Source organism: Podarcis melisellensis (genome assembly GCF_964234715.1).
Source record: "Podarcis melisellensis genome assembly, chromosome: 9".
NCBI classification, from domain to species: Eukaryota; Metazoa; Chordata; class Lepidosauria; order Squamata; family Lacertidae; genus Podarcis; species Podarcis melisellensis.
The window spans coordinates 40,402,657-40,426,434 of NC_138541.1; the positions used below are offsets into that span (position 1 = coordinate 40,402,657).

A 23,778-nucleotide genomic window follows, 5' to 3' on the forward strand; every position below is an offset into this window, starting at 1 on the left:
TGTTGTGTTTTGATCTTTATTTAAATCATGCATAGCCTCTTATTCTCTATCCCACCCTCTCAAATGGATCTTGCACATAATATCAAGCTCATATGAAGTACACACTCCATATTCTCTTCTGGCATGTAAAGTTAAGCCAGCTTGTTTATATAATCTAAGTACTTGTCAGTTTGTGCTTTTTGAGTGTTGTGTGCGATTCTGTTTGCTTATGTATATTCTCAGTTTGAATAGATCTTTCGCCAACCTGGCTGGCTGTATTTTTGCTTTGTTAATACTGTAATCAGATTGGTTGGGAGACATAATGATGATATAACCAAACAACTACACTGGCTTCTTTTGCAAAAATAAACTATTTGTATATCCAGTGCTGTACTGTATATGTCTGCCTCTATGACAAAGCACACTTTAAAGACGACAGAAGACAATCTACACATATCAGTGATAATGTGTTTTGCTGCGCCTTGCACAAATCAACCTAAAATTTCTTGCGTCGGTTGGGAATGAGTAAAATTGAGTGGATCACACTTGCAGTGATGGTGTGACTAATACATAGCAAAGTAATATGGGTCATATCTATCATTCTCCAGTGGCTAGTGCAAGAGTCCTTGCACTAATGGATGGGCAAAGTTGCACAACAAAATATTCCACCTAGGAATTGCACTAGCAGAAGCTTCTTACTCAACAGAAGATTTTTGTTAAACCATCTTAGGTCATGCACTTGTGTTTTCTCTTGCACCACAATGTTCTGCCAGCACTACGTGACTTTAACTTACTGTTGCACCGGATACAGTCCTATGTATAATGTCCTTTATAATTTTTCAAATATGTTCGTGCATTGCAGTGGGTTGGATTAGATGACCCTTGTGGTCCCTTGCAATTCTACAATTATATGATTTTACCACATTAACATTTAGATCATGAGAAATGTTATCATGTTCTAGCCAAACTTTGATGCATCCAGATGATTGCAAAGTGATAGCAATGGAAGAATCCAAGCTCGTAGTTGCTAGTACTTAGCATCTGTTTTACACATTATTTTCAGAATATAACCTACTGCCAAAACATGTGAAAGAAAAGTAGGGAGTTAGGTTTTGTACATTACCTTACAGGGTATTGAAGTAGTTATATTCACAAATAGAGGAGGTTATTTTTGTTGTTGATCTGGAGAAGTTCCAAATTTTCTGTACATAAGGTACATAGGACTAGACAAATATTGCTCTTCAGCCTGCAGCAACAAATAAGATACCAATCTTTACTCATATTATCTTATTTTAGTTACAGAGGTGGAATCTACACATATATAAAAAAAACTCAGTGAAAGTGCTTTTTAAAAAAATGTTTTGAAAAATACATTAAATTTTCATAGCTCACTCCTGCCATCCAATATACATTTGTATATTGCACTTTGCAACACATTTAAAACATTTTATTTGCAGCTGTGTAACTGAGCCCTTAGTGCCATTACTCCCTGTAATTGCACCCTAATGGCCGTGCTAGTTGATGCTGCTAGTTAATTCGGCCCCCAGCAGCAATCATTGCAGAGGTTGGTACTGTCCCCATTGGGCATGCCAGGCACACTGTCACTCACTCACAAAAGAACGCAAAGTCTGGAAGTTCTTTATGGTCAGTGAAGGTCTGCTAGGATTGTGCCAATTAATTTGGAGAAGCTATAATTTATCCAGCTGACTCCAGGTGAATTTCTTTTGGAATAATATGCACCCACCAGAGGAGAATAAGAGGACCTAATTCTCAGTGGTATACTGGAAGGCCATATTTCTTATATCTAACCTTCCCCTCCTTTTTTTGTACTGAAAAGACAAGTGATACTGAACTGAATCCTTGAACGATACACGAGTGAATGTAGTTTCCCTTTGGGGCTTATCCACACGTGCCTTTCCTCTGCTCTTTCCAGGCGTGGCTGCACTTTAAAGCTCCATGTCCAAGTGACCCTCCTGTTTTTGCTCCAGAGTTGTTTTCTCCATAAAAACCCATTCTTAAAAATAGAATCAGAGTAAATGGCAATCCCTCTACCTCTTGACATAAATGCCGTTTTGAAGTATATATGGTGTTGAAGGTGGGTTTGTGGATTTTTAATTCTTTGTGCAATTGTCCTAACCTTTCAAAGTACTGGACTGGGTGTATTCTTGTGGCTAGTTCACACATTACATCTACCATTTGGCTCTGTGTTGTATGAAGTAATTGAACATTAGGTCAACTGTGAAGTCATGCTTGTGTGTTGCAAAGCCAGAGCCTGCTGAATTAAGGAAGCTTATGTTTCTGAAGTTGAACCAAATTCAACAAATGTACAAATGCAGTGCTTCTCTTTTCTGTTTCATCTTCTGTTGTAGGGATATAAAGCTACAGTTGTTCCTGCCATCTTCTGCTGTCGGTTAATAGAACAGACATGTTCAGCCCAAACTAGAGAAATTCACAACTTTGGTGAACAGAGACTTGTGCAGTATGTTCTGTACCAAACTGAAAGACCTGAAGATCACTGGCGAGTGCCCTTTTTCATTATTGACCCAAAGTGGGATTTCAGATGAAAATGAGGATGAATGTGCAGAAGTGCCAAATAGTTCCAAGGCTGCTTTGCCAATTTGCAGAGAAAAGACTACGCAGGGGAACCTTCCACAAAGGAAAACCAGCAGGAGCCGAGTGTATCTGCACACTTTAGCTGAGAGCATCTGCAAACTCATCTCTCCTGAGGTATAAATTATTATGTTGCTTTGATGAAAGTAGTCTAAAAGACCATTCTAAGGGAGGTTTTAGAGGAATGCCTTTTAAGCAATAATTTTAAAAGCAAGACAATTTTCACTTGATGAATGCTCCTTTTCAAACTCTGTTCTTGATGTTGGGTCCTGTTTTAATTTCTAATTATGCCTAATCCTGTAGTTTGAAACCTTTTGCATTTATTTAATCTTATTTCACTACATCTTCTGTGTTTAGGAAAAGGAAAATAAGGATGATTAAAAGCAACTCAAATATGAAATGTTTACTCACACATTGATTTAGCAGTTACCTAGCAAAATTTAAAGAGGTTAGCAACCTATGCGAAGTAAGGGTGGATAATACTTTGTGCCAGATGAACCATGGCAACATCTAGATGGAGCAGATTTACTCAGATTTATTCCATGTCAGGGCACCTTAATTTATTATAGCAGTGAATTTGTTGCAGCATTGATGAGAGATATGCTTTCTGGAGCTTATTGCCATTCTGGCATACTAACATGTGAAAGTTTGGAACCATGTGAGTGGGCCCAATCACATAGGTCTTTCCCAACCAAACATATCCTGTAGGGAAGAGGTAAGATGAAGGATCTTTGCAACTCGCCTGCTGCACTTGGCTTCCTAATGTTTTGATGGCAAAATAGGAAGCCATGGGGAAGCAGCTGTGGTAACAAATGAAAAACCCAGGATTGCAATCACAGCCAACCACCAAGTTATGTTTTAGACCACATCTCAAAAAACAAAAGATATTGTAGAAAGAAAAGGTGCATGGAAAAGAATTACTGGAAACCACCTAGTTTTAATGGAAAACAGTTGGAGCAACCTACATATAAATTGGTACAATATTGAAAAATTGATGTGTAGATAAGTGTGGCTTACACTGAGCACAACAGAGGTGGTGGTGTCTGTCATCTCATCTACTGAGCACTGTAGAAGGAATGATGCTTGCTAAAGCCGTAGTGTGGATAGAGAATTGCTGGTCAATAATAATAATAATAATAATAATAATAATAATAGGTGTGGAAACTGGAAAGGGGGAAATGAAAACTTATGGATTATAACCACAAACTTTCAGTCCAGAAATCCACAAGGGCAATTTTGCTAATTGGATACCAAATCTTTACATGTTCTTTATTACACATCTCGGCCCCTGCTTTTTACGGAATGTCTGTTTTTTTTTAGTCTTCTCCCCATTGTAGTTGTAGGAAAGGCATGCATAACTCAAAAACATTTTATAAATCCATGGGAGAGTGTGACAAGAAGCAAATTTAGTGGGCAATGCAGCAATGTCTAAAAGCATTCCTTAGTGAGACAAGTAGCCTCCTAACATGGAGTCAGACTAATGGTTCATCTGTTTCAATGCAGTCTATCCCAAATATCATCAGTTTTTTGGATTCATTGAAGCATAGATCTTTTTCATTGCACCACTGTATGGGGTTCTTTAAAACGCAATTGGGCAAGTTGTCTTCCACATGCAAAGTATACTGCCTACCAGGAGTAAGGTATAATATTCATGCTGCTGTCTTTTAATTAAGGGTGCTTAAGCTTAAGCTCATTTACCTGAGTGTAAACTCAATAAGACTTATTTCTAAATAGACATACAGTATATAGGATTGTGCTGTAAATTATATACTAAAAGAGACATCTCATTTTGTTATATTTAATGTTACATAATGTTAATGTATGTACTGAAATGATAGGATTCAGATATAACCATAGAACCTTCATTGTTGCCTCTAGACTTGGTTTGCAGTTCATTGAGCTGGTACACAGACTGAGAAAATGTGCCAACATTGCTTTCAAAGGTGCAGATTGTTGCATGGGCATTGACTGCATTATATGTGTGGGGGGGGGGGGATACACCTATGTATAAAAACTGGGGCGGGGAGATTTCAGGCTTGCTGGATTTGCCAGCAAGCTTTGTTTATTTCAGCATCCTAAATTAGAGAGAGGGAGTCATTTAGTTGTTGCTGTCATTAAATAACTGAGGCAGAAACCCTTGTTGATCTACTGCAAAGCACCCAGAGATCTCCCAGTAGATTGTGACCAGCTTTCTTTCCACCCCTGCCTTAGATGGTCTTAGATTTGTTTAAAAGTTACTATCTCTCGTCACTGGATGTACGCAGTTTCCACATGGAAAACTCAAAAAACTGAGAAGGTGACTATCGTGACTTGGATCAACACATGCTGCTTCCATTGACGTCAGTGAAAGGTTGTGTGCAAATATCATGGGGAGTGTATAGTGTGGCCCAAAATAGCATTTGATGAGATTCAAGATACTAGCAAATTCATGTGGGGCTTTGTTTGTTTCTTAATTCGTTGGTTGGTTTGTTTTTTAAGAAGATTGTAAGTCCAGACTCAAATAAGGAGTTGGAAAGCGCTGCACATATTGTTTCTGTTTAGATATAAATATTAATTACATCTTGTTTTAATAAGGTATAACATTCATTCAGTTGTTCTTTTTATTTCAAATGTAGAACACAGCCTTCATTACCAGTGTAGTTTTTTCTTGAGGCAGCATGGACATACTTCCATTCTTCCTCCCATAAAACTGCTGTCTACAAAGTTCTGTGTGTCACACAACAAGATTAATGAACGACAATAAAACATTATGTGCCCAAGCTTGGAGATCCTGTCATTTTCACAATATGCTCATATATACTGACTCTCATATTAGGAGGCTAAATAGATAAATAGTTCAATCCTCTATTGGGGATTTCCTGCACTGAGCAGGGCATTGGACTAGGCGACTTACACAGTCCCCTCCAACTCTATTATTGTATAATTTGGGCATTCTGATACATATATAAGTCCTGAGATACAGTTGACCAAACTTCATTAGGTGTTAACTGAAGGGAATTGCAGCATTATCTTTCTGTCAAAGAAATACTTCAGTCCTGAAAGCTGCCATGTGTTCCATTTTCATATGTGACTTCTATCCTTCATTTCAATGAACTGAGTCAATACAGACACAGATCACCTTCCTTCATTGAAATAAATGGACAGGCCCATACAAATGGGAAACTATGCGTGCTCATCTGAGCACTCCATGATTAATCATTGAGTTGGAAGGGCTGAGGAGTAATGAAGTGTATCCAGTGGATATGAGCACACTTGGAGAGTAACATCTGTAGCTGGACATCTTATCAATGGAATGGGCTGTGTAGTAAATTTCCATAACAGTGATACAGGCCCACAGTTGCTTGTTGTGTTAGTATGGGAACTTACAATGTGATCTCCCTGATCCATATCTAGTCTAGAGGCAGGTGCTTTGGCACAGAATGCTGGCCATCTGAAAACATCAGTCACATTACACTACACCATAATGTAAACAGGACAAGTTGGGGACTCCAATGGTCTACAAATAGGTGTGTTCTAATTTTGGATAGAATTGCATTCTACCTTTAGTATAAAGTTTGCAGCTCATTCTAATATGAAATTCTAATATATGAAATGCTTAAACTTGATATTTGAATTAATATGACTTTTCTCCTTTCAGTATGAAAGGTTATATCTTGCATTTCAGAGGACACTAGCAAATAATAAAATAAAAGAAATCAGGTAAGTTAAATAAGTTAACTTTTTGCAACCAATAACAAGTGCAAAAACCAAATAGGAAGTTGGATCCCATTTACGGTAATGACTGCACAGATTATATAACAAACCCCTATGTTAGTGAAATCAGGTACCATAAATGCCAAACACAGTCTTAAGTATTAAGGTATCAAACAATAATTCAACATTAAGACACTGGAAACTTTTATCAGTTTGTCATTGTACCAAGACTGAATTTTGAGCAGTATTCCCTTTAGAGTTTTCCTCTCTCTATTGTGAAGACATTTTGTGTTTGCCTGTTCCTACAAATGGGAGTTGCAAAGTTGTCCTTAGGCATGAGAACTAATAGCTTTAAAAAGTAGCTGACTTTTACTTTTATTTAAAAATATATTCAGCTATATATTTTCCCTAAGAAAGGGGGAGGGGGTTTCATAGCAGTCTTGCCTAGTCTCTGATCCTGCCACTCTTGGAAGCTAAAATTCCTTACATAATAACTTGAGTTTGTAGAACTTGAACACTGTGGCACTATGATTTTAAGCTAACTCAGCTGTGAATCCTACTGATATTCGAGTGTAGGATTTGCTTCCAGTTACTTGGCGGTGATGGTGAAGATACAGAAAGATGCTAGTTCTTTTGCTAGTGGTTGTGTAGGAACAGAATAGGTTGTATGAGGAAGCAACACAAAAGCATTGGATTGCATAATTGTTTTTCTGCAAAATTGCTTAGTTAGCAGATAAGAAAGAGTAACTAAATTTTTGAGTAAATGGGAATCTAAAGTTTTCTCAAATTAACTTTGCAAATTGGGTTGCTTATCTGTTGTTGTTTTTATTACCTGAAAATTAATTTTTACTGTGGATTAGGTAGTTTTTAAAATTCTGTTTTGCATCATTTATAGGAATTCTGAGGATAGAGAGGACTTTGAAAAGCTAATCACTGACCATGCAAATGCATCAGGTAATGAGATATCTATGGCAAACAATTCCACTTACTGCAATTAGTTGATGCTTATTAAACATTTGAAGTGGAATAAGTTCTGCACACACCAGTCACATTTGTGACCAGCAATAGTGATGGATCATGTTGATGCAGTTCATATTTTGAGGACACAGTAGGAGATAATAAATTACTTTCAGGGCTAACAGTGCAGTCTTCATTATATGGTGTTGATTCAACCTGGCTTTGGCTACTGTGGGAGGTTGACAATACGAGCAGATATTTTCTAGTGCAATTGTTGCTTAGTTTAAGAAAATATTTGTGTTGTAGAGGATTTATATTTTCTAGGCATTCACTCAAACTACTTGGTTGCTGAGAAAATGTTATCCTTTCTGCTTTATTGTGATACTAAGTGCTCTGTGTCTATTACAAACAAGCACATCTGTTGCAATAGTGAGTATATGTGCCTTTAAAAACAAGCTTCATTTTTTAAAAAAAATATATAGCTCAGGAATGGGAAACCTATGGCTTTCAGTGTATTCTTAAACTCCAACTCTCATCATCCCTGTCCTGGAACTGATGGGAACTGGAGTCCAGCAACATCTGGAGAGTCATAGATTCTCCATCCCTGCTTTAGAAGGAGAGCACTCTCTCAAGCAGCCCCATAATACTTAAAGGGATTAAATATAAAGAAATCTCCCTTCCTCCCCAAGTCATTTGGCGATCCCTTTTGCTTTGTTATTTTGCTTTTTTGGATGGGTAGCTGCACACTCCTTCCTCTTTAGTATTGGAGTACAGTGGTACCTCTGGTTAAGAACTTAATTCATTCTGGTGGTCCGTTCTTAACCTGAAACTGTTCTGAACCTGAGGTACCATTTTAGCTAATGGGGCCTCCCACTGCCGCCGTGCCACCACTGCATGATTTCTGTTCTCATCCTGAAGCAAAGTTCTTAACCCGAGGTACTATTTCTGGGTTAGCGGAGTCTGTAATCTGAAGCGTCTGTAACCTGAAGCATCTGTAACCCAAGGTACCACTGTACACACCTCCTCTGCAATGTCATCTCTTTGTCATGAGGTGATACATGAACATTTTGGCATTTCTCCTCTAGAACTTGCACGCATACCACATGTGTTGCTTTCCAGTGGACAAGTGCCACCTCAGACTCCAAAATCCATGTTTGCTACCAAATGCTTAGTTCAGCTCTTAGATTTTAGTAAACTCTAATCCACGTCTTTTTTGTCCATTTGGAAGGGCTCTTATTCATTGTCCTCCACTAGAAATGGTTACCAATTTTTTGCTCAAAACAAATAGACGTGCAAAGTTGTTGTTATAACTTGTCCAAATGATTTCTAAACAGTTTACAACTATAAAATAAATCCATAATTAAAATACCTAACATAAAAATTCCTTAATTAACATATACAATAAAACTATTAAAGACATAACGATTAAAAGTTTAAGATATTTAAAATAAAATAAAATTGCAAAGCAAAGTCAACAAGTACTTTGCTCCTACCATATGAGGTTTTGCAAGAATGAGAGGAGATGCCTCCAGAGACTGATCTGAAATGGCTTTGTTAGTTTGAAGATGTTTAATAGTGGAAAACAGGTTTGGGGTGAAAGAAAATGAAATGCAGAAGGATTTTAAAAAATCAAAGGCATACTGTTTAGAAGAATGCTGGTATAAAATGTTTTAACTTTGCAGGAGTTCCAGTAAACATTATGAAGGAATCTCTTGGTGAAGAGCTTTTCAAAATATGCTATGAAGAAGATGAACATATCCTTGGAGTTGTCGGGGGATCCCTCAAAGACTTCTTGAACAGTTTCAGTACTCTTCTGAAGCAGAGTGCTCATTGCCACGATGCAGAAAAAAAGGGTAGACTTGAAGAGGTCTCAATACTGTGCTTGGAAAAGGACCCAGATTTCTTAAACGTGTACTATTTCTTTCCCAAGAAAACAACCAGCCTCATCCTGTCTGGCATTATCAAAGCAGCAGCTCACATTTTGTATGAAACAGAGGTTGAAGTGACAGTGATGCCCCCTTGTTTCTGCAAAGATAGTGCTGAGTTTATTAACCAGCCATATTTGTTGTACTCTGTGCAAGTCAAAAGTGCAAAGCCATCTTTATCTCCCTGTAAACCTCAGTCTTCTCTTGTGATTCCTGCTTCTATGTTCTGCAAGACTTTCCCATTTCATTGCATGTTTGACAAGGATATGGCTATTCTGCAAGTTGGCAATGGTATAAGGAGACTGTTGAGCAGGAGAGAATTTCAAGCAAAGCCAAACTTTGATGAGTGGTTCGAAATCCTGGCCCCTAAAATAAACTCCACGTTTAGTGGGATCATGACAATGCTAAACATGCAGTTTACTATAAGAGTGAGACGAGGGGACAGCACTCTTAAAAGGTCAACAGGGGTAAGAACAGGTTTATCATATTTATATTTCTTATTTCTTCATCCCATCTCTAATTCAAGTGTACAAATGCAATAGTAGCTTTGGATGTATTGCACAAGGCAATGAGTGAATAAATATGAATGATTCCTCCTCCCATTTGGGGGGGCTTTGACATTGGGAATTTTGAATTTGAAGTTTCTCCTCATGTAAGTTTCTTTTCATAGCAAAAGCGCAAAAGTGAAAGCATAAAAAATTCTTGCATTTATTTGTTAATGCTTCCATTCACAATGGAATGTTTGCTTGAAGTAAGCTATTCTCCACTTGTTGCGTTTATTTTGGGGTCATTCCACTTTGGACTGCAGCTGAAGGGAATGCATGTTTTAACATTACCTCATGAGAAAGACCCTACTCATGGAAAACAAGGATGTCAGGGAGAAAACTAGGTTAAAACTCCACCTTAAGATATATTTCAATAAGGAGGTTTTTTAAAAGCAAATAATCACAGGAGAGCATTTAAACGTATTGGCCCTTGCCAGCAAATCTGTAGGATAGCCTGCAAGCTGCATCCAGACCCTACTCTGAGTTTTCTAGCTCTTATTGACCCCTATTTGTGCATGTGAGGTGCCTCTCCTTACCAAATTACCCAGTGGGAACAATAGTTGTTAAGTTCCACCTAGTACAGGGACAGCCCCTATTTATCTAAAGCTCTCCAGAGGTGTGAGATTTGTGATTTTATAATAATCATTGAGCTTCTTCCCCAAAGCAGGTTGTCTGGAGAGAGTTTGGTACTATGGCTTAATAACTTGGCTATCACTGCATTAGTAAACTTCCATAATGCTCCAGAAGTCTCACATCACCTCATCTTTCTCTCATTGTTTCAGGTTATGGACCTTAAAGGACAGATGATCTACATCTTTGAGTCCAGTACCATCTTGTTCTTGGGATCCCCCTGTGTGGATAGACTAGAAGACTTTACAGGACGTGGCCTCTATCTTTCAGATATTCCGATTCATAATGCACTTAGGGATGTTGTTTTAATAGGAGAACAAGCCCGAGCTCAAGATGGACTGAAGAAAAGGCTAGGAAAACTGAAGGCTACTCTTGAGCAGGCACACCAAGCCCTTGAAGAGGAGAAAAAGAAGACAGTAGATCTTCTGTGCTCTATTTTCCCTGGAGAGGTTGCACAGCAGCTGTGGCAAGGACAAGTTGTACAGGCCAAGAAATTTAATAATGTGACAATGCTTTTTTCTGACATCGTAGGGTTCACTGCTATCTGTTCCCAGTGTTCACCTATGCAGGTTATCACAATGCTCAACGAGCTCTACACTCTCTTTGATTACCAGTGTGGAGAGCTGGATGTCTATAAGGTAGAGAATTTATTGCACCAATTTGTCCTCCTAGAGAGGGGAATCAAGCTTGTAAGGTTATTTGAGTGATATAATGCAACTTAGAGAGGATGCTGTTAATCTGGAATAAGTCATTTAACAAATTGTATACCTCAGAATGCAATCCTTGGTGCATTTAGTGTGGAGTAAATCTTCTAGCTTCATTGGCACTATTTTTGAGTTAATGCCTCCAGGACTGATGATAGAACCTCATGGATGGTGGATGAAAGATAAATATTTTGACATTTTTGTCATAATGAAACACCACAGTAAACCAGATTTTACAGCTCAAAATAATCTGCTCCAGCAGCTGGCAAGTTGCATCATGCAATTAGCACATCAGAACTCAAGTTCATGTGAATCTCAAGTGGGTGGGTGCATTTTGGAGGGGACAGAGTTATGGACAACCCTTCCAAGTGTGTTCTGTGTTTTCTTCATGTGATTTTACTTGTGTTCTAAGTTATTTATTTTAATGTTCAGGTAGAAACCATTGGAGATGCATACTGTGTGGCTGGAGGCTTACACAAGGAAAGTGAGACCCATGCTATTCAGATTGCATTGATGGCTTTGAAAATGATGGAGCTGTCCAATGAAGTGATGTCTCCACATGGAGAGCTAATCAAGGTTAGCATGTTATCTCAAATTCACTAAACGACTGATCTTTTAAATACTAGCTGGTAGAAAAAAATGTTCCTTATTTTCATTTTTTAGTGAGGTAAAGGTAAAGGTAAAGGTACCCCTGCCCATACGGGCCAGTCTTGCCAGACTCTGGGGTTGTGCGCCCATCTCACTTAAGAGGCCAGGGGCCAGCGCTGTCCGGAGACACTTCCGGGTCACATGGCCAGTGTGACATCGCTGCTCTGGCGAGCCAGAGCCGCACACGGAAACGCCGTTTACCTTCCCGCTGGTAAGCGGTTCCTATTTATCTACTTGCACCCGGAGGTGCTTTCGAACTGCTAGGTTGGCAGGCGCTGGGACCGAGCAGCGGGAGCGCACCCCGCAGCAGGGATTCGAACCGCTGACCTTTCGATCAGCAAGTCCTAGGCGCTGAGGCTTTAACCCACAGCGCCACCTGTGTACTTTTTAGTGAAGTATTACCTAAAATGCTTTTCTTTCACAATGATTTAATTTACCTCATGACTAGTGGTCTAAATTCATTTGTGCTTTTCTGTGCAGAATTGGAACCAAACCAGGTGTGATGTGAAAGATCCATGATCAAACCACCTATATTTTAGAATTTGTTTCATAGTATTTGTATGATGGGAGGTGCTCTTTTGAGGGCTGGAGGTGGTTTTAACCCTTCCCTCATGCTGCTTTCCCACAAAAGTTTCTATTTGCCCCACAAATACTTGATTTGTGGTGTGATACTGGCTTAGCTGATGTGTTGCCACTGGATGTTCAGTCGCTCAGAGTACAAAGCAGTTTGAAATCCAGATTCTGTGGAGAAAGAGAAAGTTCTGTTTGGCTAGAAGGAAACCATCACACAGGGTCAGACTGAGGAGAAGGAAGAGTCCTAGGATGTGGGGAAGTTAAGACATAAAGGTAAAGGGACCCCTGACCATTAGGTACAGTCGTGACCGACTCTGGGATTGCGGCACTCATCTCGCTTTATTGGCTGAGGGAGCCGGCGTACAGCTTCCGGGTCATGTGGCCAGAATGACTAAGCTGCTTCTGGCGAACCAGAGCAGCGCACGGAAACGCCATTTACCTTCCCGCCAGAGCGGTACCTATTTATCTACTTGCACTTTGATGTGCTTTCGAACTGCTAGGTTGGCAGGAGCAAGGACCGAGCAACGGGAGCTCACCCCATCACGGGGATTCGAACCGCCGACCTTCAGATCGGCAAGCCCTAGGCTCAGTGGTTTAACCCACAGCACCACCCATGTCCCAGTTATGACATAGATTGCCCCAAACCAAGGGGGCTGAAGAAAATGAAAAAAAGCAGAGTAAGAAATGAACCAAAACAGGAAGTTGAGGGAATGATAGGTGGCTTGGGAAAAGGGTAGGGGAGATGGAATTGAGAGAAAAAGAGGATAAGCAGCCTGAAGGAAATTATGGCTGGGGGACCACAGTGCTTAAAGTCACTGTTTAAAGTCAACTGCTTAAAACTATTGGCTTATTCTGTCCAAAAGGACTGGTAAGGTCAGGGGGCAGGGTTGCTAAAGAAAGTCAGTCCAAGGTGTGGAGTTCATAGGAGTTATTCGAGCTGCTGTTTCTATGGCAGCATTATCACCTGGCAACTTTTAGAGAGTAATGAGAGCCCTAAAGGGGCCAAGGACTGAGTTTTAAATATCGATCTGAACTGCACACCACTTTCTTTGGCTGCAAGATTCTACAGAAAAGATAAATATGCCTTGGCAGGGGGGAAATTATGTTTGGAAGATTTATTTTCAGCCCAGGCAGCATGTGAACATGAATCACCAAGTGGACATTAATAAAAATCAGGAGAGCACTGCTGGTGTGCTAAGCTCATCTTGCAGTCACTGTTCTTGCCTTTTAGTACAGTTACCAATGGCCTTTCTCACAAAGACACTTTGTCTAGCCAGAATCTCAGGGCTATCTTTCTTCCCATACTGCTAGAATCAATCTTCTTTTCCACTTGAGTTTCCACTGGTGTCTCATCAGCCCTCACAGACCTGATCCTAGGCTGACATCCCCTCTACTTTTCTGTCTCTTCCTCTGTTTTATCTCCTTTTCCCAGCAGGGCAGTTTCCCACCCTGAGGCTGCATTCACAGTTTATTCCATGTCCTTGATGCTTTCCTAACGGTGAGATTTCAGACAACATAAGAGCCACTTCCAGAACTATAGTGGAATATAGTAAACTATAGTAGAATACAGCACATGTTTAGCATTTATGTCCCTTTTATTTACAAATGGGTTTCTTCTAGAAGCAAATTACATGGAAGTGAGCACTAAATTTGTACTATATTCAACTATAGATCCACAATGCAACCTAGCAGTACATGTCATAGATAGTGCTATTGGGAAATGTAGCCCTTAGACTCCACAGTCCTATTCCATAATGTTAGATTTTCCAAGAAAGCGACTAGTGTGTTATCTATCCCTAGCAGCTGGCATATGGGCTTAGCTCTTGGACCTTATCAGAAGAGGTTGTTTACACTTAATGTTTTCGACACACTTAATGATAGTTAAGTCTTACAATATTTGACACTTGCTGTGTAATTGTATTCTATCTCAAAAGCTATCTCAAAAGCAAACTACTAATATCCTAAATTGAGTTTTCATTACTGTTAATCAGCATTCCTCTGGAAAGTCCCCTTGGTGCCCATAAAACCACGTTAATGTCACTATGGATAGCTCAGTTGGGAGAGTATGAGACTCTTAATCTCAGGATCGTGGGTTCGAGTGACACGTTGGGCAAAAGATTCCTGCATTGCAGGCGGTTCTCATGGTTACAACTCTACAACTCTACAATTTTATTATTTATCCCTTGCTTTCTTGTGACCTATAAGTATGAAGCATCTGATAGTTTTAGGCATAGCATGAAGAAAAGCAGTCCGTGCCTCATGAGATATTGTACCTTGCAACTCAGCAAATCCTAAATTGGTTGTGGTTTCACTATAATATGGGAGGCACTTGGCTTTGCCAGTTCTCTAAAATTCCAAAGGCACTGACCCCTCCAGTTCCTGGGTAACACCTGCCTTCTGTTTTCTGGGCTTGATCACTTCACTAGCAGGTGGATGGATCCTAGTTGAGAGAAACATTTACATATTTATCTGTTGATTCCAGGCTGCTAGGAACTGGAAAACACTTATGCATCGCAGAGTATTTTGTTTGATTATATTAGTAAAAGTTTGAACTGTGATTTGAATATGCTTCCATCAGTCAATGCAGGCGTTTTCTTGATCCTTTGGGCTTATGTAAAGAACTTTCAAGTGACTGCTAACACCAGCCTGTAAATTAGGAGACCATTCCTTGAACAGTAATGGTATTCTGATTGCAGCTTTGTACATAATTTCTGCTATGCAATATGCCCTTGTTTATGAACAAAATGCAAAGAGAAGACAGTGTGCATGTAACTCTTGAGAGGTGTTTGTTTTTGAGGATACAATATAAATAACTAATTTTTGTTTAGCTGTAAACAAGCAGCATGCTGCAAAGTATTTTGTTGGACATGGAAGAATAGATTGGCTGCATAGTATTTATCATTTAAATGTAATTGTAGGATACAGAACAGGATTGTAAGTCATGGTAAGTGCTTGATTTGAGGGGAAGCCAAGATGATAGAACTGTTGAAATAGTCTTCAAATTTGAGAAACACAATCTCCCACAAGTTCCTAAGCTAGAGGTTAAAGGACTCATTTCTCAGAAAATGGTCCACAGAACACCAGCTCCATTTGTCCCAACAAGGTTTGCTGGAAAAGAACAAAACCAAAACTAATGTTCTGCATCAACCGTTCCTGTTGGACTGCACTCAGACATTTCTGCACAAACATGCTTTGTTTAGGCTAATGGTTATGCAGAGTAAGCATCAAAAGAAGTTTTCTGTTGTTACCATCTGACTACTGCTCTTCAAATTGCACTGCTCATATTCTGGTCATAATCCACCATGATTGCAAGCAAGCTAATAAAACTTACTGCATCTTTGATAGTTTGATTTTTGTCACGTGTAACAATCAAACAATATTATATATCTTCTTTTGTTTTCAAAAGATGCGCATAGGTCTGCATTCCGGCTCAGTCTTTGCTGGTGTCGTCGGTGTTAAAATGCCGCGGTATTGCCTATTTGGAAACAACGTAACACTTGCCAACAAGTTTGAGTCTTGCAGCGTTCCTAGGAAAATAAATGTCAGCCCAACAACCTATAGGTACAGCAGTTTACTATGCAAAGTTCTTATACTATGCAAGTGGTGGCTTGTTAATCACTTTCACATTTATCTGCAGCTTTCCCCCCTTTGCAAAGTACCGCATTGCATTCTATGACATGGTTCTATTGAATTAGCAGAACTGTGGGGTGGGGGGAGAGGTTGGAAGAGACTGTTTTGCTCTTGTTGTGGGGTGTTTTGCTCTTGTTTTGCTCTTGTTGTGGGGTGTTTTGCTCTTGTTTTGCTCTTGTTGTGGTGTGGGGGGAGAGGTTGGAAGAGACTCTTTTGCTCTTCTTGTTGCTGATTTTGTGCTTGTTGGCTTTGTGCAATGTTCAGCAAGAGAACCACTGTCAGGAATGGATAAACCTGAATGTTATGGAAGGTTGAATAAAATGATCAAACAGTGATGTATTTCAATTTGGTATTGTATGCTTTTTGCCTTTTCCTTTTAAATTGTAAGTCACTTTGAGACAAATTTTTTTTCTGTAACCAAAAAGCAAAACAATAACAAATAATAATATTACCTATTATTTACTGCATTTCTTAACAATTGTATGATTTGCAGTACAATAAAAACTTACATAAAACAATTCCAGATACAAGAATAGTTAAACAATTGCACATACGTAAACCTAGCACATTTGAAAAGCTAAGCAGGGTCAATTATAATTTCAAATTGGATGGGGGACCATGTGGTTGGGATTCCTGCATTGGTCCCTTCCAATTCTATTATTCTATGAAAAACATTGTTTTAAAAAAGCGTATACAACAATTAAAAACAAGCCAGTAAAAACTTGTTCGGCTGGGAAGCCTATATGACCTAGCAATTTGTGTTGATGGCAGATACAGCACACCATCGTGCATAGAAAATTAGGGATCGCAGCACAATCTGATCCATAATGAAGTGAAGTAAGACGTTATGTCACTTGCATTGATACCACCAATGCAGTAGTTTAATACATGCATAAAGCTTTGCTGTGCAGAATTCACTTGTCCTCGGGCTTTCATTCTCTTCAATATCAGAGACAGATATATGCATATATTAGAAACGTGAGAAGAAATTCTCCAGATCTTTGCACTGCAGTGGTTAGTTCAGAGTGAAACTGTCACCCTCCCATGCAAAAAAGCAACAAATATGAATTTGTTTTGATAATATTGATCACCATTATTTAAAGGTTACATGTATATTATATTTAACCGCATTTCAATTTTTCTTGCAGGTTACTAAAAGATTATCCAGGATTTGTATTTACTCCTCGTTCAAGGCAGGAACTTCCTCCCAACTTTCCAAGTGATATTCCCGGGATCTGTTACTTTCTTGATGCTTACCTTCAAGGAACAAATTCAAAGCCCTGGTTTCAAAAGAAAGACGCTGAAGATGGAAAAGCAAATTTCTTGGGGACACCAACAGGAGTAGACTAAGCTGTGCTTTCTTGCATTTCCAGGATGAGTTCTGTATGAACTGAACATTCAAAAAAAGGAAACATGACAGCACTTTAGCTTGTTAACACCTGAAAGCCAGTATTAAAATTACCAAAAAAGGGATATTCCATACTACTTTTAATTTTTATTTTATGTAAAAATATATTAAGTCAGTGGCAGTTTGGAAGGGTGAGAAGCAGGAGCGGCCCATATTAGTGACACCTCGTGTAACAATGAAAGGGGAAAAGCCCAGGCACCTAATATTTCTTTTCCTCTTGCAAACAGCTGCTTTACCAAGGTGAGTCTGATAAGGGCTCCCTACTTCCCTAGAGTATGCGCTTGACACTTCTCTCGACTTCCCAGTCTTTAGGAATCACTTCTGGAGGGACAGCATTCAAAACAAGCAGAACTGAGCTGCTTGCTATATGAACAGCATAACATGTAGCACTGCTCTTTCTTGAAATATACAGTGGACCCTTGAGTTGCGAACGTGATCTGTGTGGGAGGCACGTTCGCAACCCACAGCGCTGCATCTGCACATGTGCAAAGCACGATGTAGCGCTTTTGCGCATGCACGAGTGCCGAAACCCGGAAGTAACCTTTTCTGGTACTTCCGGGTTCGGCGTGGTGCGCAACCCGAAATTGCGTAACCTGAAGCGTCTGTAACCTGAGGTACCACTGTATTCGGGTTACATAGAGTTGCTTAACCAAGTTGTACCAACTAGTGGGTGGGTGGGGAGGTGTTGCTCACCAGGCTTCTCAACACCCAAGTGCCACTGCTGGCACCAAGAAGGATGGGGGAATGGCAAAGTAGGCAGGGGGTGTGGTGCATGCCTGGAAGAACCAATTCAGTGCTTCCATCGTCATGTCTGCACCACACCAAGCTCCCTACCATCTCATCTCTTTCTTGGTAACTAGCAGTGATGCTTGGCATTGGGAAGCCAGGTGAGCAATGCCACATTGCCCACTGCTAGTTTTAAACATGCACATGTAATACATGGCAAAGAGAATGTCTACCTAGGTGCAAGTGGAATTGGTGTCTAGCCTCTCATCCTCATTCTGCCTAGGGGGCCTCACAGATGCTACAGTACCACCAAAGGGGTAGCCTGGAATGACACTATAGGCCACCATTCCTTTGATGGGGAGAAGGCTGTTTGGTTCATAAGCGGGGGGAAGCGAAAACACGTCCAATCTCAGTTACTGCACACTGCAAGCCATGCAGTGTACCTTTTCTTAGTTTCCATTTACAGCCCATTATTACTATAGTAGTATTTTTAAATGTATAGCAGAAACAAAGTTGACATTCAAGTAGCCCCATTACAGTATTTTAAATGAATCTGAACTATTCCTAATCTTAATTCTTCCAGCACCATACCTCAATGTGCTTTTTGTTATGCAGTGGATTTTCACACGGTAGCTCAGAATGCATTTGTAGTGCACGGTCTTCACGTTGCATGCATACAGAATGCGCTACAGATTTGGACCTAGGCCCCATGTGTACACTGTGATAGTTTATGCATTCGCACTGACACCAAAAATGGCTTGGCTGGATTTTTTTTTTCTGCCTTTGCATCCTTCAGTCCTGTCAATTAACAAAGAGAGTAAAATTCTTGGTAAAATACTGACCAATTCTGAAACTAAGCTAGGAGGAATTTTTCCTTTTAGGAACCATTTTTCTGCCACACTCTGGGTCCAAGCAAGTCTATGTAGTAAGATCTCCTTCCTCTGTCCTTCTCTCCCTCCATCTCAGACTTGTAACTGTTCCTCTTCATTTGTACAACTCCCTGAAATTATTCTTGACATACCTGTCTGGAAATGGTATTTCTTCTTTCTCAAACTTGCTGCTCTGACTTCTGTACTTCCTACAGTTTCCTATTTCTTATCTAATGTGATATAAGAAGTATGTGTCATCATGAATATGTGTCATCAAAAGAATTAGGAAAGAGAGAAAGCATAACATGATGGCACAACCTCAATTTTTGATTAAGAGTTTCATGCTCTTTTTACCAGCTGAGAAATGTATAATCTGGCCAAAGTGTCCTAAAATATGGGACATCCTTTTTCACTGCATCGCTGCATCATTTTAAGTAAAACTCTGTTCAGTATTAACCATTTCCTGAAAGGCACAGGTTAATCAGATATTAAAAGGCCAAGCATTTCACTTAGACTGCAATCCTATGCACACATACCTGCAAGTCCCTTTGAAGTTAATGGGACTTAATTTTGAGTAGGCCTACATTTGATTGCTCTTGCATATATGGTTATCAGCTGTTTTCAGTGCTAGTATACAGATATGTCACTTACTGCTTCCTGAACTTCTTTCACTGTCAATAAATTATACCAATGTGTGTGTATATGTGTGTGTGATTATAATCAAATGCTAAAACCTCTGTAATCAAACTTATAAATCTGATTTCAAGGGGAACAAATCTCCCTTGTTATGTATTATAGCAATAAATGTTTTCTTTTCATTGCTATTTAAGTTTATATTAAAGTGTAAAGTAAACTATTCTACAGTATCGACCATTTCTAAACAGATTGCATTGCATTCATTACAGAAGTGTGAGGTTGTGTGTGTGTGTGTGTGTGTGTGTGTGTGTATGTGTGTGTGTGTGCATGTGTGTATATATGTATATGTGTGTGTATATGTATGTGTATATGGGTGGTATACTCATGTTTTGATATATGATGACTTCAATAAAAGGAAAAACACTTGAATAATGTACAGAACATTTTTTCCTATATACATAAAAATGTAAGGTTGTCATCATGCTGCATAAACAGCCATGTCAACTCCAGCATAATGACAGGGTGGAAGGCAGCCTATCCCAGTTGTTTAATGGAAGGAGGAGTTTCACAATGCAATTTGGCAAACTACTCTTTGAAGTCCCCAACCCCATTCAACACAGCTGGAGTGAGGTTTAACAACGGCACTTCAAAATACCACTGTCTGAAGTGGAGGGATAGGTGAGGGAATGGGTGAGGTAGTGGAGCTGGCCAAATTTGAGGGAAGGGTGGTGGTGGCAAAAGGGTTGGATGGCTTAGGTTGAGTGAAGTGAACAGGGGCAGTGGCTCCTAACTGCATAATAAATGTACAAAGAAGCCTGCCAGTCTTGTCCTAGTAAAGGTCAGTAAGGTTGAATCATAAGACAGCAAGAGCATGTAATTCAAGTTCAACCTTCTCCTTCAACTCTTTATGGATCCTGACCAACACTTATGGAGCAGAATGGTGCCAAATTCCAGGGCTCTGGCACAGTCTGCATGAGGAAAGGTTTTCCATGTCAGACCATGCAATATCCCTGCTAGACTCCAGTGAGAGTGATCCGACATGGGTACAGATTGTAAGTTATACTTTGGACTTGGAAAATCAGTAGGTGAACCCGCAGCATGATAAAAATGCCAAAGGGGCCCTACAAGAACAGACCAACAATCCAGTAATCTCTTTCCCAAAACAGAGAACTAGATGCTTCCAGGAAGTCAACAATGAAGAACATAAAGTCAGTAGCTCTCACCTAGTGTTGCTCTTTAGGATACAGTAACTAGAACATGGGGAGGCAAACTAAGGCCCGGGGGCCAGATCTGGCCCAATCGTATTCTAAATCTGGCCTACAGACGGTCCAGGAATCAGCGTGTTCTTACATGAATAGAATGTGTCCTTTTATTTAAAATGCATCTCTGGGTTATTTGTGGGGCATAGGAATTCGTTCATTTCGCCCCAACAAATATAGTCCGGCCCCCCACAAGGTCTGAGGGACAGCGGACCAGCCCCCTGCTGAAGAAGTTTGCTGACCCCTGAACTAGAAGCATTCTATCCCTCCATCCTGATGACTAAATTGATGGTTTAGTCTAAACCTTCCTTAAATTTATCTAAGCTAGTGGCCATCTCTTCATCTTATGCCTGTGAATTCCATAAATTTGATTAATATATTCTTTGTGAAGAAGTGCTGCATGTCATCTGTCCTGAAACTACTACCAGTCCATTTTCATTGAACGACCCTGTAAGTTCTAGTGTTATTAAATAGTAACACTTTGTGTATACACGCATTGATGTATTAATCATTGTCTTGAGGCAATTTACATATAAAATAATTAAACACAGTTAAACACTCAAAAGTACAAAAAAGAGAGAAAAGAACATTGAAAATAAGACCAAAATTCCAACAAATGGACACTCATGATAAAGACTTACTTATCCAAATGGGAAAGCCTATCAGAACTAAGATGCCCTCAATTGTTTCTGGAAAGTGGATAGTGGATGTCTGTCATATTTCAATAGGAATGCTATTCCACAGAAAATGGGCGGCCCTGCTCCAAGTTACTGTAGAGTGAGCTTCTAAGATCTTTGGAACTTGTAGAAGAAACTCCACTACCACAGTCACTTTCCCCCCTAAATTACTCCTCTCCCCTGCTTTGCACACACAATGTTTTAGCCTTTTCTCCTAGGGAAGATGCTCCAATCTTGGTTGTTCGTTTACAGCTCTATGCTATCCCTTTTTTGAGGTGGAGCAACTATAATTGTAAACAGTATTCCAAATATGGCTACCTCATAGATTTGCAATGCTACCGATGAAACAAGTATACAGAATTGTTTTCCTGTTGTGTACTCTTGCCATAAGATACACTGATGGATTCTGTTGTATTCAGAACCCAATATTATGCCCAGATGCGGGTGGTGCTGTGGGTTAAACCACAGAGCCTAGGGCTTGCTGATCAGAATCCCCACAAGGGGGTGAGCTCCTGTTGCTCAGTCCCAGCTCCTGCCAACCTAGCAGTTCTAAAGCATGAAGTGCTAGTACATAAATAGGTACTGCTCTGGCAGGAAGGTAAACGGCGTTTCTGTGCACGGCTCTGGTTCACCAGAAGTGGCTTAGTCCTGCTGGCCACATGACCCGGAAGCTGTACGCCAACTCCCTCGGCCAATAAAGCGAGATGAGCACCGCAACCCCAGGGTCGTCCACGACTGGACCTAATGGTCAGGGCTCCCTTTACCCTTTACCTTTACTCTTGCTATAAGATACACTGCTGGCTTCTGTTGTATGTAGAACCCAATATTGTGCCCAGATGTTGACTGCTTTTGCATGTGCATGCCTGGCCTACTTTGGTGATCCTATTTGTCTCTCCTCACAGTGGCCAGAAATAGCTTCTTTCCCACCTCATTTATTTGCATAAAAGGGCTGCAGACCTGAAACCGCTTAACTCTGGACCAGTTCCAGGTGACTGAACAGAGACTAGTCAAGTGTAAATTGTTTGAGGGTTCAGGCTTAGAGAGGCAGGAAACGTATCTCCTTAGAGTGTGAAACTCCAAAAATAGAAACTCAGCTGCCATTTATAGTAAGGCTTACATCAGGTCACTGAATCATCTTGTATTTTATTCTCTCTCTTTTTACTTCTAACATAACATGTAGCAGAAGTTTTTTTTAAGGGATCTTAAGTCAAAGCCTTTGAGCATGACCATACTTTCAAGACTGTATTTCATTTCTAACAGTAATAGGACTGGAAAACAAAAAGATTTTTAAAAATGGTTTTAAGCCAAAGTCTTAATCTATGACTTGAGGTAAATCTGTTGAAGCTAGATTTATAGAACCACAAAACTGTAGAGTTGTAAGGGACCATTAGGGTCATCTAGTCCAACCCCCTGCAATGCAGGATTTTTTTGCCCAACAGGAGGCTCAAACCCATGACCCTGAAATTAAGAATCTCATGAACTATTGACTGAGCTATCCAACTAGGATCTTTGCACTTTTGATACCAGTTTTGCACTTTTGACTTCTCTCAACGACAGTATAAGATCTCAGTAGATCTCAGAATGATAGTACTCACTGAAGGGGAAGAGCAGATCCATGCCTGCTGGCCTGTCCCCATAAAATCTGTCATTGCCACCTAAACATGGAGCAGAAGGGCACATCTGTAACAGGAACATGGTCTAAATGTTCAGTTCCTTTCCTAATGATCCCTAGCATGGAATTTGCTCCCCCCCCCAAAAAAAAACACAACTGCCACACACTGGGTCATGTGTGCTTCCCATCACACATTGCAGAATACTTTGGCGGTATGTCTAATCTCATGTTCCAGCATAACTGCATATTTAACTTTTAGATCCATCATTTACATTTAAGAGAAAACATATCTCAGGCTGCTGTCTCTAGATATGGAAGGTCATTCAGAGGAGTGGAACATCTGTGTTTGCCAGAGTCATAGTTGCAGTAGTTCTGGTTGTTAGTAATGTGTTTTCCTACATGGAAATGGTGTCCATCACATTAACAGAGTTTCCCTTGAACTGCATGGCTGGATGGTTGTTTAAAATGATGCTACTTCGTTTAGAAGGATGCCAAAGTGTGTACACACAGATGATCCACTGCTCTGAATGCCCCATCATATCCAGATACAGTGGTTTGAGCTGTGTTTTCTCCCAAATACAAAGGGTGGATCTGAATGTTAACTATGCAGTTGTGCTGGAACATGAGGTTAGACACACAGTCAAAGAAATAATAAACTGTGCAGGAATCTGGAATAAAATAAACAATCCTCTAAAGA

General features: G+C 39.9%; 1 protein-coding gene across 1 annotated transcript in view; it reads left to right on the forward strand.

Moving 5' to 3' along the window:
• GUCY1A1 (guanylate cyclase 1 soluble subunit alpha 1) overlaps nucleotides 1-19,753 on the forward strand; it is a 35,817-nt gene extending 16,064 nt beyond the window's left edge. Inside the window, exons 2-9 of the mRNA XM_081926047.1 lie at nucleotides 2,349-2,706; nucleotides 6,227-6,288; nucleotides 7,178-7,236; nucleotides 8,922-9,631; nucleotides 10,492-10,977; nucleotides 11,476-11,619; nucleotides 15,671-15,825; nucleotides 17,043-19,753. Coding sequence (XP_081782173.1) covers nucleotides 2,461-2,706; nucleotides 6,227-6,288; nucleotides 7,178-7,236; nucleotides 8,922-9,631; nucleotides 10,492-10,977; nucleotides 11,476-11,619; nucleotides 15,671-15,825; nucleotides 17,043-17,244 — 2,064 coding nt within the window. The 5' untranslated portion in view covers nucleotides 2,349-2,460 and the 3' untranslated portion in view covers nucleotides 17,245-19,753. The remainder of the gene's footprint in view (nucleotides 1-2,348; nucleotides 2,707-6,226; nucleotides 6,289-7,177; nucleotides 7,237-8,921; nucleotides 9,632-10,491; nucleotides 10,978-11,475; nucleotides 11,620-15,670; nucleotides 15,826-17,042) is intronic.
• Nucleotides 19,754-23,778: the final 4,025 nt, after the last annotated feature.